At 36.7% G+C, this 16791-nt stretch overlaps 1 protein-coding gene across 1 annotated transcript in view; it reads right to left on the bottom strand.

Moving 5' to 3' along the window:
• The window catches only part of USH2A (Usher syndrome 2A (autosomal recessive, mild)), a 1454174-nt gene that overhangs the window by 555954 nt on the left and 881429 nt on the right, over window positions 1-16791 (bottom strand). The window contains exons 35-36 of the mRNA XM_006890571.1: window positions 12047-12198; window positions 3442-3604 (exon numbers count right to left, since the gene is read on the bottom strand). Coding sequence (XP_006890633.1) covers window positions 3442-3604; window positions 12047-12198 — 315 coding nt within the window. The remainder of the gene's footprint in view (window positions 1-3441; window positions 3605-12046; window positions 12199-16791) is intronic.

The following is a 16791-nucleotide window of genomic DNA, read 5'->3' on the forward strand; positions in this document are numbered from 1 at the left end:
GCTCTATCCTGCGCCAACCGCACTGCTTCTGACACATCCATCCCGATTACCCCAGTCACCGAATCAATCCATCTCATAGAGAGTCTTCCCCTCCTGCGCTGTCCCTCCACCCTCCCAAGCATGATGTCCTTCTCCAAGGACCCATCCCTCCTCGCAACATGTCCAAAGTATGTCAGACAAAGCCCCAGAATCCTTGCCTCCAGAGAGTAGCTTGGTTTAATCGTCTCCAAGATGAATCTGTTTGTTTTCCTGGCAGTCCATGGTACATTCACTACTATTCTCCAGCACCACAGCTCAAAGCATCCACTCTCCTTCTGTCCTCCCTACTCATTGTCCAACTCTCTGATGCATAACAAGCGATTGCAAATGCCATGGCCTGTTTCAGGCACACCTTAGTCTCCAGAGAGACACCGTTGCTCCTGAGTACTTTAGAGAGGTCCCTAACAGCAGACTTTCCCATCGTGATACGCTTTTTGATTTCCTGACTGCTGGTGCCAAGAGTGTTGACTGTGGAGCTGAACAAATTGAAGCTGTGAACAATCTCAATCTCTTCGCCATACATCCTGACGCTGCCAATTGGTCCAGTGGTGAGAATCTTTGTCTTCTTGACATTGAGCCTCAGTCCATACTGAAGGCTGCAGTCCTTGACCCTTCGCAGCAAGTGCATGAGGTCCTCCTCAGTTTCAGCAAGCAGGGTTGTGTCATCTGCATAACGCAGACTGTTAATAGATCTTCCACCAATCCTGATGCCACAATTCTCCTCATAGAGCCCAGCCTCTCAGATAATCTGCTCTGCATACATGTTGAAAAGGTATGAAGACAGGATGCATCCCTGGCGTACACCCTTCCCAATTTTGAACCATGCAGTGTTACCCTGCTCTGTTCTGACTACTACCTCTTGGTCCAAGTATAGGTTTCACATTAGCACAATTAAATGTTCTGGGATTCCCATTCTTCCCAGAGTCAGCCACAGTTTGTTATGATCCACACAGTCAAATGCCTTTGCATAATCAATGAAGCACAGATAGACATTCTTCTGGTATTCTCTGCTTTCAGCCAAGATCCATCTAACATCAGCAACAATATCCCTAGTACCACGACCCCTTCTAAACTCAGCCTGGACTTCCGGCAGTTCTCTGCTGATGTGCTGTTCTAATCGTTTTTGGATAATCTTCAGTAGAATCTTGCTTGCATGTGAAATCAATTACGCTGTTCTGTAGTTTCCACACTCAGTTGGGTCACCTTTCTTTGGAATGGGAACAAATATAGATCTCTTCCAGTCAGTTGGCCAAGTGGTTGTTCTCCAGATTTTTGGCACAACTTGGTGAGCACATCCAGGGAACATCTGTTATCTGAAATACTTCAATACTAGACCATGAAAATTTCCCCAATAATATAGTTGCAAACAAAATCAAAGATGTTACATATAAGATTGCTATACAACTTAAAACTATATGTGAGACCATGAAGTCAATAATTATTAAAAAGCAAAACCGAGATGATAAAGGGGCAAGGAAACTAAAGGACTTTGAAGAGACCAAAGCAAGCAGTGAAAGAGAGTGTAAACACATTTGGAAACATGCAACTAGTGTCACTGAACAATTCATGTGGAAATTATCAAGAGGAGAACTAATGCGTAAATATTCATAGAAAACCAACAAATTAAAAATATGTAAAAAAGCAAAACAAAAGCTTCTTGGCTCTGAAACGAACAAAAATTGTTGAATACATCCATCTTTGGAAACTCTTATTTATATATACATACACACATACATACATACATACATATATACACATATACATATATGTACATACATACATATATGTCTGTGTTTTTAATACGTTTTTAAATGAAACTTAAAATTTCCACTAAAATACAAAATCCACTGCCATTAAGTTAATTTTAGTTTACAGTCCTCTTATAGGAGAGAGTAGAACTTCTTCCAAGAGGTTTCCAAGGCTGCAAATCTTTATGCAGATTGGCACTCTCTCTGTGGGTTACAACTGCAGACCATTAAACATTGCACCACAAGGGTTCCTACTGAAATCCACATCAGTTTTATTTTGCTATGATAAGATTTGTTTAAAATAGCAACATACAATGATATGCATCTGCCTTGTTGAGTCCATTTTCATGATCCTTTGCAGGAATATTACATAGTCGATATTGTGCTTAATTTATTAAACCATACTAACATTATCAATTTAATTTTAAAATATTATGTGAAGAGAATAGTTTCATTTAAGACAGCATGAAAATTTAAACTCATCTCTTTGCACGAATAGTGCTTTATTTTTGAAACCTATCATTAAAATGTCAAACTCAACTGGTTACCATCAAGTTGACTCCAGCCTGTGTCAACACTGTGTGTGACAGAATAGAATTGTGCTCTGTGGAGACTTCAGTGGTTCACGTTTTGAAAGTACTAGAAGAATCTGAATTACAAATTAGCTCTGTTCCCAAATCTGTCTTTATCTTAAATTTGGGTATGAGTGAGAACAGTGAAATACCATTCAAACATTTGTATTAGCACGCAGTGTATGACATTCCTTTTCATACATTAAAAATATGTTAAACACACAATTCTAGATACACTCCAGTATCTTTAACATAGGAATAAGAATAGCTTTCTTTATGCATGTTCCAAAGTAATGCCCATTTTTAATTCTAAAATATATTGTATGTACTTCACATTTTTTAATAAAAAGTTTTATAAGAGTTGATTGTCACAGGACTTTGAACAGATTCTTCCCATTCAGTTTCGGTCAAAGAAGCAAAAACAGAATACACTTAAATGTTTTAAACATACCTGTACTGGGACAGTCAATAGAATAGTAAAAGCACGGCAAGAAGTCCTGCCAGACACAGAATCTTCCTCTAAGAAAGGAGGACAGCATATGTGCTGTATCACAACCAAAACTCTTGCCCATCAGATTTTGAGCACTTGGAAACTACAGCCCAAAGATGCTTTCAGGAATGCACAGCTTGAAAAGTGTGTTGCTCTTCACAATCCTGCCAGTAATCTGATTTCATGTATCAGGCTCCTGAAAAGACTCCTCTGACTGCAATTTTCTCCATTCAGGTCATGATTTCAAATCACCAAAATCTTAAAGATGTAGGTCTGTTTGGCTTTTGCTTTATTAGCCATGAATAAATTGGTTTGAACTCATTAACATGAGCTGTATGTAAGTCAGATACTTATACCCCCTAATTCCTGTAGTTTACCAGGCTTTCCAAGTATCTCCATGTGGACACAAACCTTCAATCTTCTGTTCAGCAGCAGACTGATTTAACCATCTGCACCAAGCAGGACAGCCAAGCCTCTTTATAGGTCATTTTCAAGGGAGATTGAAAATTTAAAATCTGTGGCTAAAAGAAATATTTCATAGGAAAATGAAGTGTGTTCTAATTTAATGCATCACTTTTAAAGTACAGATTACCTTGATCCACATAGAATGCTCCAGTAAGAAGGATCCTGTAGGTTAAGCACCCATTAGGGGCAAAAGGTGCATCCCACTTCACCTGGGCTTCTTGAGATCCCTTTGTTTTGACAAATACATTTACTGTTCCTTCAGGAGGGGCTTCTAGTGTGTGATTTTCCACCTGTGAATATATAAAGATGTATTTTTGTTTGCAAATACAGTAAGTACATGCTGCACTTTGTGCATATTTCTTCAAAGAATCTCTCGTTGCTGTGAAGTAAACTATTTTGACAGCAGCATCTTGTATAGTTACCTCATTTTGTCAGCAGGATCAAAGCATACCTCATGTTTTCTTCCTCCTGCTGTTAAGCTTAAAATTTGAGCTCCTGACCAAGGCAGTTGTTTGTGATTTCCAGAAAATGTGGATCAGCTCACACTGTGATTGTCCTTATGGCTAGGAATATCCATAGACTACTTCTAGGACTGCTTAACAGTATTTTTTTTTCCTCTTCAGTTGCAATAGGGAAGGAATACATCAAGTCTTATTTAGAAGTCTCTGTCTGATGTGAAAGACTTTTGGGCTTTGTTAAAAGGCCACTCCAAGCATCTCGAGATGCACACACATGAAAATAGCTTTCTCAGTTATTTGCTTGAGGTATAGAAAGACGGCACCATGCCAGACATCAAGAAATAAATACACCTGTGCTGTTTCATCACATTTGAAGCAGGAGTTGCACCCAATTCCTAAACAACATGCCTCTGGAAATTCTATGAACTTTGAGAAACAATAGTTACAGAAAGGCTTCAGGTCTTTTGTTCATAGGGTCACTTTGAGTCATGCTGAACTCCATAGCAATCAACAACAACAACAATTTCATCACAAGGTGAAATAAGAATCATGATTACATAATAATAACAATGATTAATTGATGAGCTTCACTAACAGAGTCTTAATAAGCCTGTGGATAAGACAGCAAAAGGATTTTAAGAAAAGTACTCTGAAATAAAGTGCATTTAGTAGTTGTACGTTAGCCACAGAGTTTTTGAGAGTTAAGTAAGTAAAACAGCTAACTGACTAGAAGTAGTTGGCAAGAAAGCAGAAGGGCTTCAAGATAGTTTACTATATTTTAATCATTAATTAAACTTCCTTAATTTGCTAACACACACTCCTCAGAATCATTTAGAGGCATTTGACCTTTTAAAATTTATTAAATATATGAATAAGTTTGACCTTGTTCTTAAAGTACAGACTTTTAAAAAAATATTTGCCTCATAAGCAGATGGTCAGAGAGAAGTCCTCACATAGGCAAATATTCTCAATTATTAAACCTTTATTTGTTACGGTGAATAACACTTTCTCAATTATGAAAAGAAATATAAAAAATATAGAGTGTTAATTTTTAATAAGTATGAGGTTATGACATGGTTTATTTTAACCTCAGAAAGGATACAGGGATCTTAGATCTACAACTTTTCTTTTAAATCCAATAGTCATGTACAAAAGACAGTAAAATTTGACTGGAAAAAATTTCTTATTTTTCTATTTTTTAACCATGAAATTTGTTTCATTATGCATGTAGGTCAAATGAGTTTATAAAAAGTTGTTGTTGTTACGTGCCATCGAGTCGTTTGTGACTCATAGCGACCCTATGTACAACAGCCCTAAACCCTGCTCTATACTGTGCCAATCTCATTGCCTCTGACACATCCATCCCAATTACCCCAGTCACTGAATCAATCCACCTCATAGAGGGTCTTCCCCTCCTGCGCTGTCCCTCTACTCTTCTACCCAGCATGATGTCCCTCTCTAAAGACCTGTCTCTCCTTACAACATGTCCAAAGTATGTCAGACGAAGCCCCAGAATCCTTGCCTCCAAGGAGCAGCCTTTAATAATTTCCAAAGACAATGGGACTAAAAAAAGCTGAAATAAAGATTTGAAAGTAATCTCAGATAAATACCCTCTATGAGATAGATTGATTCAGTGATGGGGTAATCGGGGTAGGTGCGTCAGAGACAGTGAGATTGGCACAGGACAGAGCAGGGTTCAGGGCTGTTATACACAAGGTTATTGAGTCGCAAGCAACTCTATGACACATAACAACAAACAACAACATATTATTTTCAAGGATATGTTGATGCAAAAATATATATATTGTTTTATTTAAGTATTTGGAGAAACATTCCATTTTTTTGTTAATGATGCCTTTGATTAATATAGGAATAAAATAGTCTTTGACTAATATATGAAAAGGTATTATTGTTTCAAACTCGGACAACCAGGAATAGAGTTTGCCTAATCATAGTGTTTTCCTCATTAAGCACTGTGGTCAAGATCCATTCATGTTCTTCTTTTATTTATTATTCTACTTTTATTATATGCTGTTGAGTTGGAACTAACTCATAGATGACTCATATATGGCCCTCCAGTGGGTTTTCAGAGGCTAGAAATTGCACAGTAGAAGACTCCTTATCATTCTCTTGAGAAGCAGCTAGTTGATTTGAACCATATGCCTTTGAGTTTACAGTGCAGCACTTTATCCACTTGCCCACTAGAGCTGTCTTATTTACATTACAGATTTTTAAAACTTTTAAATTATAAAACTAAACTCATATTTACTAAAGAATAATGCTAAGGAAAAGATCCTGTGAAGGCTCTTGTTTGTTTTACCTGAAAACCTCCCTTGATACAGATAAAACATATGTGAGAACAAATGTACAATTTGTTCAGTCTCATGAAATTTTCAGCCTTAATATAATACTGAGTGCCAGAGACCCCTTCATAAATAATAATTCATTTAATTTATCACATCAACCTTTATTGTAGGAATCGGGGGTTTTTTATATAATAATTGAGAAAATAGGTTAGCAATATCATATTTTTTTTCAGCAAACTGAATTTTATTCTGTGGTATTTTAAATATCATATTTTTAAAGAAGCATGGGGGTAATAGCAGGCTTTGGGCAGATTTTCCATAATAGTTTTCTTTACCATCCAGAGAACTGAAGAACACTGATATCAGTCTGCAGACTAAGGTGTGCCTAATTCAGGGCATGGTCTTCACAATTACTTGCTATGTGTCAGAAAGCTGCACAATGACTAGGCATGATAGAAGGAGAATTGATGCCTTTAAGCTGTAGTGCTGGAGAAGAGTACTGAATATACCATGGACTGCTAGGGGAACAAACAAGTTTATCCTGGAGAGGCTGAAGCCAGGCTGCTCCTTGGAAGAAAGGATTCTGAAGCTTCATCTGACATGCTTTGGGCATGTTGCAAGAGAAACCAATCCTTGGAGAGGGACATCATGCCTGGGAGATTAGAGGGAAATGGAAAGAGAGGAAGACCCTGGATGAGATGGATTGATTTAGTGACTGTGTTAACGTAATGGGGTAGGTGTGTCAGAGACAATAGACTGGCTCAGGATGGAGCAAGGTTCAGAGTTGTTGTATATAGGGTCACAATGAGTAGCAAGTGACTCAATGGCATGTAACAACAAAAATATACCTCGCCATTAAAGAAAGAAAAAAAAAAGCCAAGACAAGAATACTCATTGCCATCAAGTCAGAACCAACTCATAGCATACCATTTACAGGGTTTTCAGAGAATGCAATCATGTGAGGAGACTGACCACTTTTTTCCTGCAAAAGTCCTACATGCCTTTGAGTTGGCAGCACAACTTATCAACTAGGCTATTAAGACTGAGTTGTTTTAAAATAACAAATGTTTCCGTGTAAACAAAAGCCGCATGAGGCTATGAGAGGACATGTGCATACTTAACTGCCTACATGCAACATTATCAAGAAACAAAGACATCATTTTTTACCTTATCTCACAGTAGTAACCTATAGTTTTCCAACTTATCCGTAGACAACCTTGGAGAATTAGATCCAATGAATTTCATAAAAATCACCATTCTTGGACTCTGCCAGTGTTTTTTAACACTAAATGAGAAAAGAAGCATGGTGCTTATGTAATCAAAGGAAAAAAGAAGAGGAAAATTTTAGCAAAATATATCTTTGGAAAAACGTAAATGCATAAAGAAATGACATTCTTTTTACTATGAGCTTTCGTGGCCTAGTGGATAAGGAGTTGTACTGCGAACCTGAAGATAGACAGGTTCAAATCCACTTGCTGTTCCTTGGAAAAAACATAAGCAATATCCTCCCATCTTGTTTATAACCCTAGTATATAAACTCATAGTTTATAACTATGAGTCAGTTTTGACTCGACAGCAGTGGAAGAGATAGAATAGACATGGGGGAGAAAATAAGTAGTGATTTATTTATGGACAAATCCAGTGTTTCATTATGGAAACAATAGTGTTGAGTCTCACATAAATAAAATTGAGGACTAAATTTAAAAAATTTCAAAGTTCTTTTCTGCTGCATTCTATAGCAATACATTTCATTAATTAAAACATTTACAACTCAATTAGCAGAGGTAACTTGACAATCCATATTGTTGTTAGGAGTCATCTGCATGACTGCAACTCATAGTGATCCTATGAGCTATTTAATCAAACCTATGAGGTGCCGAGTAATCTTAACCTTCGTTTCAAAGGGTATTTGAAATTTGTTATTGGAATTTCTTCAGAAGTAAAAAAATAGTTTTAAAAAATATAAAGAAATTAAGACAGAGTAATACTTTCTGAATTACAAAAAAGTAACAATATTTAATTATTATTCATAATAAAACAAACCTATTTTTATAAGTTTATTTTATAATCACAGGGGAATATAGGCAATCTCCTTTCATGACATTAACTATCTCTGAAAACCTGCTGGTCGCTTCTGACTTGACAGTATGTAACAATTAAAATATTTTATTAGAAACTATTTTATTATAAAACATTCTAATTCCTAAAATGACATTAAACTGTCAAGAATATGTAATTTGTGTATCTATTTGTATTTTTCAATACAATATGTTTTTCTAAATTTTCCAATTTTTCCAATTTTTTCCCTCGATTACATGAACAACATGCTAATTGTGAGGGCAATCTATACCACAAGAAAGAGTATATAGGGTGTGTATACAAGTTCTATAGTTTCTCTATCACTCATTCCTAAAATAAAGTATGTGACACAATCCTGCTTGCTGAAACTGAGGAGGGCCTGAAATGCTTGCTGCAGAGGGTCAAGGACTGCAGCCTCCTATATGGAGTGAAGCTCAAAATCAAGAAAACAAAGACTCTCACCACTGGGGCAATTGACAGCATCATAATTGATGGTGAAGGGACTGAAATTGTTAACAGTTTTCGTTTACTTGGCTCCACAATCAATAATCTAGGTACCAGCAACCAGGAAATCAAGAGATGAGTTGCATTGGGAAAGCCAGCTCTCAGGGAGCTCTCCAGAGTACTGAAGAGAAATGATGTCAGGCTGGAGTCTAAGGTGCACCTGATAGGCCATAGTCTTCACAATTGCATATTATGTGTCAGAGAGCTGGACAATAACTAGGTATGATAGAAAGAGAATTGATGCCTTTGAGCTGTGATGCTGGAGAAGAGTGTTGACTATACCAAGGGCTGCCAGGAAAAAAAACATTTTTGTCCTGAAGAGAGTGAAATCAGGCTGCTCCTTGGAAACAAGGATCTGAGGTTTCATCTGACATACTTTGGGCATGTTGCAAGGGGGACTAGTCCTTGAAGAGGGACATCATGTTTGGGAGGGTGGAAGGACAGCACAGGAGAGGAAGACCCTCGATGAGATGGACCGATTCAGTGATTGGGGTAATGAGAGTAGATGTGTTAGAGACAGTGAGGTTGGCACAGGACAGAGGAGGGTTTAGGGCTCTTGTACACAGGGTTGCTATGAGTCACAAAAGACTAGAAGGCACGTAACAACACAACAATTCAAAGTTGAACAAAATATCCTTTCAATAATGTTATGTTTTCTTCATGCTACAGTTGAAAGTCTACAAATAAAATTAAAGCTCTATTTTCCCTGAAACATATTGAATATTTTCCTGCATGGATAAATAATGGTCTTATTAAACAGGTAAGAATTTAAAAACAAAATTAATAGACTTTTCTGTATAAAAAACAAAAATTATTATTGATTAATCTTCTAGGAATCTCTCAAAATGATTCAAAAATGTAATTTTTATCTCTGCTAGCAAAAAATAATGTGTGTGCATGTACACCCACATACACATTTCAATTTAATGAAAAGTATATTGTAACATTAGGTTTTACAGACATATGCCTATAAGAAATATGAGTACAGTAGTGCTGTATTTGGCTGCGTTTTGTTTAATAACACATATAACTTAATGTAAGGAAATTTGAAATTAGTTCACAGATTTCTTAAATCAATAAATGTATCTTCTAAAAAAAATCACACACCGATTCAAAAAGCTGTAACTGTAATGTGATTTTGATAGATATGTAGGCCATTTAGTATACTTAGATACATAATCTTTTGGGGACATAAAACTTACTGTAATTGGGACCAAATTATTTCAGAAACCAAATGAAGGCCATGGGTTTTAACTTCTTGGCAGCATATCGTTGACTTGCTCTAAATAAAGACATTGTTGTTCAATCCCAGTGATTAGAGATGGATCATTGACTTGAGAAAAGCGTTTGCATACTGAGTGCAGGATAAAGAAAGGCACAGAGGGGAGAAAATAACTCTGTGTTTGCAGTCAGGATGGAGTACTGTCCTGACTGTGGCTGTGGCAGAGCCGGCTTTACAATCTAATTCTGTTTCTCCCTTCCCATCAGGGAACCAGAACCACAGCATTTGATTTCCTAAGGTCAGTGTTACCTACTACTGTGCAGGACACAGTTTGTAAATACTCATCATTGTTCAGAAATATGAAAATATTGGAGGAACGGTAAAGCCAATTTAGTAGCCAGAATCACAACTTACAGTTTATATTTTTGAATGAAGAGAAAATATAACTTTCAAATCCATGTGAAAGATTTCTCTCTCTCTCTCTTTTTTTTCTGAATGGGGAAGAGCTGGCCTAAAGCCATTCTTGCTTTTAAGAGTAAGTATGCATCAGAGGGGTCCTGCTATAAAATGCTTAATGGCAATAAAGACTACAGCTCAGCCCCACTGATGGATGGTGTTAACAGCTTGAAAAGCAACCAATCTATGAAATGAAATGGGAGGTGTGATCAACAATAAGGAAGTCAAAATCACAAATTAGAGCTGTTTTTCTAGACAATTTTTCTAAAATACATCCTTCAATGAAGCTAGAGTACACTAAAATGGTAAAGCATCATCAGCAAATATTAACAACAAAAAAAATTTAAAAAAACCAACCCTAGAAATGAGTATTTAAAAGAAGCTATATCCATTTGACCAAGAAAAAAAAGTGAAAAGTGACATTTAGGAAGGGAATAACATTATGCTAGACTAGGACAATTATGTCGTGTTAATTGAGTTAAATTTTATTAAATATGAAAAGCACAATTCCAGAAGTATTTTAAGTGCTAAGGAATTTATAGGCATAAATTAGATTTCTGAAATTGGCTATCAAAGCTGATATCAATAAACTGTTAAATACTCTTCTTATCAAGCTATATTAGCCAAATGAAAACATTTCTGTCTATGTGCCTGGTGGCCTAGTGACAAAAAGCTGCATTGCAACTCCAAAGGCATGCAGTTCGAATCCACCAGCTGCTCTGTGCGTGACTAACACACCAGAGGGTCTGCTGTGTTGGTTCTGACTCACTGGTATACACCACCACCATTGTTGTACTGTTGTTATATAACATCTTGTCAATTATAGCTCAAAGGCTCAAAGTACAACCGAGCAAAATAATCCCTGATCCTGTGCTATCCTCAAAAATGTTGCTAGTTTGATTATATTGTTGCAGCAGTGTGTCAATCCACAAAATTGAGGGTCTTCCTCTTTTTAACTGATATTCTGGGTACCAAGTCTGATGTCTTCTCCAGGGTCTATCATCATACATGTGCAAAGTGTGTGAGCGGCAGTTACTCCATTCTCCTTCAAAGGAACATTCTGGAAATACTTCTTCCAACACCAGTGCTTTTATTCTTCTGACAGTGTGTAGTATCATCAGTATTCTTCTCCAATGCCATAATTCAAAGGCATAAATTCTTCCTCATTCTTCTTTATTCATTGTCTAGGTTTCTTACATATATGGTTGTTGCAAATACCATGCTTTGGGTTAGGCACACCTCTGTGCCCAAGTGACATTTTTGCTATTTATCTCTTTAAAGAGATCTACTACATGAAATAAACTCTACACTTAATCAATTAAATGACTCTTTAAGCAGTGTTGCCTTCCTGTGACATGTATGGATTTACTTACAAGCTTACATTAGCTGTTGAATGAAGGAAACAGGCTCTTTAAATATTTCCCTAAATTGGCCAAAATGGTACCTATGCTTACCAAACCTGACAATTTACTATTCGGTCAGTAGAATGTATATTCTATCCTTCACTTGACCAATGCACAGACTTGAAATTTATGTTGAATATAAAATCTTAGTAACTCTTAAGAGAAATTTTATAAAAATTTTATCTCCCATTCTGTTTAAAAGGCTGTCTGTGCTCAATGTGATTCACCACCATGTACTCTTTCCTGGATATTCATTGTCATCTGACATTTACCATTCCCCTGGAATATAAGTCCACATACTCACCAGAGGGCCCAGCGCACAACCTTTGGCTGTGCATGCCTGGACTTGGAAGGAGTGCAAGCTCCAAGGAGCAAATCCACGAGAATGACAGCTTCGTATTGAAGAATTGTGAATTAAGACACCATCCAGATATAATCCATAACTTGTTATAACACCTGGGAAGATAATAATTTGCTGTTAGTGTGACTAATACATAATAGCAGAGAATATCTTAAGGAAGTAAGTGCTTCTTAAAGTCATTCCTAGTTTCATTAAATCACTGAGTCATTCCATCTGGTATTTATTTCACCTACACAAAGCTCAGGGTTTTTTTCTGAAGGCTAAAAGATGCTTGAAACCTTTGACTATCAAATTGTTATGGTAATTAGTAACAGAGACAGAAACAGAACCAAAGAATTCCAGCAGAGGAGTCTTTCAATTGCACCATGAGAGCAGTAGTAATTTGTGTTCCAGATCAGAAATGTCAAAAATGAATACATTAAATACATTCACAATATTTATTGCTTTATAAAAAGATTCCCTCAATAGAAGTGCTTCAAAAGTAAAATGACCTTATTTGCTAATGCATTATATATTACTCATGATGTATTACTCACTGTTCTAAGTAGCTGACATGTATTAACTCATTTAACCCTCTCCTCACAAAAATTCTGTAATGGAGACAGTATTATTATCACCATTTTATAGATGAGGAAAATGAGCCACAGAGAGATTGAATACCTTTCTCAAGGTCACAAAGGGAGCAGGAGTTGAGTTAGGATTTGAATCTAGGTGATCTGGCTTCAGAGTCCAAGTTTCTCAACTACAACATTAAATTGCCTCCACACTATCTTGAGCTAATTGTACACAATGTTCTTATACCATTCATGAAGTTATACAAACTGTAATGTATTGATCTTAATGATGAATTAAAATTGACTTCAGAGGGAACATTATGTGTATTTTCATGAATCACCTAGTAGGGGCATGATAAATTTAAATGGTTATTGAATATACTAATTTTTCATTATTCAAACAAAATATTTTTCCAAATATTTTTCTATTCTGTTGTTCTTATTTAAAATATACACAACAAAACACCTACTGTTTCTATATATATAATTCATTGACATTACATTCTTTGATTTTTGCAATTATTTCACTTCCCTCATGGGATTTCAACTAGATGGACTGATAAAGTGATGATAGCAATGGCTCAAGGGTGTCAGAGGTGGTGAGGATGGCACAGGATAGGACAGGGTTCAGATCTGTTGTTCATAGGGTTGCTAGGAGTCTTACTCCACTTGACGGCACCTAACAACTACATAGGATCTGATTTGGTTTGGTGGTTACAGTCACAGTTTCACATACACTGTAACTAATCTATTGAGATCTTTGTTGTTGTTAAGTGCCTTGGAGTAGAGCACTGACTCATAACAACTCTATGAATAAAAGACCTGCACCTGTTCTATAACTATTTTCATTTCTCTAAGATCATAGAATTTCCAGAGGCATGTTGTGTAAGAAAATCTTTAGTGCCTCTAATCTACCTTCTAATTTGCATGTAGTTGCTGGGTCATAAAAGGTTACCAATGGCTATGCAAGGCAGGACAATTGGTCTCTGTTTACCTGGAACATCAGAGGAAGGAGAGGCAAGAATCAAAGAAGAATATAGGGTGGGCGGCTAATAGCTTCCGTGAATAATTGTTGCCTTTGTTCTGAAGTCAAAATATCTAAATGACATCTGGTTACAATTACTGAACATTTTGATCAAAGATTCCATTTCTGTTGTTGTTGTTGTTAGATGCCATCAAGTCACCTATGACTCATAGCAATTCTAAGAACAATAGATCAAATTTTGCCCTATCCTGTGCCATCCTCATCATATGCAATATGCTTAAGACCTTTATATTGTGGTTTTAATAAAAATTTACAGGGAAGTTGGATTTTCATTCATTTGTTGTTGTAGTTTCCTCCCTAATTGCCCAGTTCTCATTTTTTTAAAAAAAAAAATGCATTGCTGCATAATTCCCTCCTTTCCCCCACTCAGTTCACTTTGCTATGCATCTCTTATTCTATACTGTTGCCATATACATCATATAAGCCGCTTTTATAGTTTCTGTACCATCCATCTTTATGGGAGCCTTCCTCTCTTTCTATGACCTTCCATATTTCCCCGTATTATGTCTTTTAAAAGACTTGTTCCTCCTCACAATGCCCCAAAGTATGTAAGACAAAGTTTCACCATCCTTGCCTCTAAAGAACATTTCTCCAAGATACACTTGCTCTTTTGGCAGTCCATGGGATATTCGGTACCTTTCTCCAATACCACAACTCAAAGGAACTGATTCTGCTTTTGACATTCTTATTCATTGTTCACTTTTCAGGTGCAAAACACCATGGCTTGGGTCAGGTGCACTTTAATCTTTAAATTGGCATCTTTGTTCTTTAGTACCTTGAAGAGGTCCTTGACAGTAGACTTTTCTATTGCAACAGGTCTTTTGATTTCAAGACTGCACTTAATATTGGTATTTATTGTGGATCCAAGTGAAATCAAGCTATTAACAACTTGAGTCTTTTCTCCATCTTGATGTTGCTTATTAGTCTGGTGGTGAGGAGTTTTGTTTCCTTGATGGTGAGGTAGAATACACATTGAAGGCTGCAGTGTTTGATCTTCTGCAACAAGTACTTCATCCCCATCACTGGTATCACTCACGGTTCTGTCATCTGCATAACACAGATTGATGACTCTTCATCTAATCTTAATGCAGATTTCATCTATATATATTTGGGATTACAACTCAGGTTCTTACCAAAGATTTATAGCCTTAGAAACTCTATGGTAGAATTTCACTCTGCACTGTAGGGTCACTGGAAGTAAAAATTGACTCTATGATAGAGGATATGGGGTTTGAATTGTCTTGATATGAATATAGTGACTGAAAGAAAGAACATCTTTACTTGCACACAGCATTACAGTGCTATGTTATGCAAAGGAAGCATTCAGTGATTAAAGATTTTAGTGTAAGTAAAATATAGGTAGTAGGAAATATTGTTGTTGTTGTTGTTAAGTGTCATAGAGTCGCAGGCTACCCTATGAATAGTTCTTAACACTTGGGTGTGTTTCATCCTCTCTCCAGGTTCATAGGGTTTCTGGAGGCAAGCTATTATGGAAGTGGGTGCCACTCCTCCTTCCAAGCTTGTTTTTGTCGGGGAGCTCCACCCCGCTCTCTGTCTGGGTAACCAGCCATTAACGCATTTGACACATCAGTGTCAACAGTGTTCAGCCTCACAGCAACCACAAGTTACCACTTTACAGCAATTTGTACACCAGGGCTATATGACCTAGAGGAATGTCTGAATAAAAACAGTGAGGGCCATGGATTAAAAGTCACCCACTTTTAGCTTGGTAGCATCGCTTTCTGTAGCATTTACTGATACTAAATTGCTGATAGGTAGACCTCACTGATTAGTCAACTGGTGTCTCACAACCTGCACATCTACACATCAATATTCTGCCTTGACTACTCAGCCACTGAGCCTACAAACTGCATCTCCAACTCTCTTGATAGTTGGCTTTCTCACAAGTTTTACCAGTGGTAAGTACTATTTAAGAAAGAAGAAGCAGGGATACAAGCAATCAATACTTTCAGCTTCTAGCTACAGGAGCTAAGGCTGTTGAAGTTGATCCATCAACAAAGGGGGAGAGCAGCTATAGTCTCAAGTAGGTGAGGAGGCAGAAGCACCTCTTATGCAGCTTTAGTCCATTCATTAGTTCATTTCACTAATGTTTCACTTACAATTGGGGCAGCATCTCTAGATAGTTCCAGAATAGAAGCTGCAGAATTAGATTGCTGAACCACAGTCTAGGGAACTTAGCAGCTCTGATAATGATACTTTATGGTCTTTTATTGTCTGTGGGGGTTTTTTCTCTCTCTTTTTTCCCCTCTAACCATTCTAAGGCTCTATAATTTAATTCCTGTATTAAATAGCATATTTTTAAACAAACTAGCACCTTTTCCATTTTAGATCTTGACAATATAGTCCTGTAAATAACATGTGCTTTATTTAAACAAGGAAGCTCTGGATACCTAGTGGCAAGGAGTTAACACTGAGGTAATTAGTTCAAATCCATCAGCTGCTCTGTGGAAGAAATATTAAGAGTCTCCTCCTGTTTGAGTCGGAAACGACTCGACGGCACATAACAACAACAACAACCACCTCCTGTTTGATCCATAGCTTCTAAAAACCCACAGGAGGATCAGTTATGAGGTGGTTCTGACACAATGCAATGAGAATGAGTGAGTCACTTAAACAAGTTAATATTTTCAAAAAAGTAATTGGCATGCTACACTTTAATCTCTGAATATGACATTTTCCGGTCCAAATTTCTGGACAGACTCATTTGCCTTCCTTCCAAGTTTTTTGAAAAGCATCTTTGTTTAAACATGATACACGATGGAGGGATTCACAGTGAAGTTGGCAGTTGGTATCTCTTCTTTAATTCAAATGTGCCGATATCTAAGCATTATAAGAGAGCTGAGATAAAAGTATTTCTTTTAATGCCAGTTAATACTTGACACACAAGGTACAAGTGAATTAAAACAGATAAATGAGAGTATGCAATGAAAACATACTTAAGAAAAAATTATATAATCATAGTAATGATAATGATAAAAGAAATACTATGTCTCAGGCATTCTGCTAAGCAATCATTTAATGCTCATAAAAATTTCTTATGTGCAAATAATATGCTGCAAAAGCTCTTA

This window comes from Elephantulus edwardii, unplaced genomic scaffold (assembly GCF_000299155.1).
Source record: "Elephantulus edwardii isolate Elephantulus edwardi_28Jun2011 unplaced genomic scaffold, EleEdw1.0 scaffold00090, whole genome shotgun sequence".
Lineage (NCBI taxonomy): Eukaryota > Metazoa > Chordata > Mammalia > Macroscelidea > Macroscelididae > Elephantulus > Elephantulus edwardii.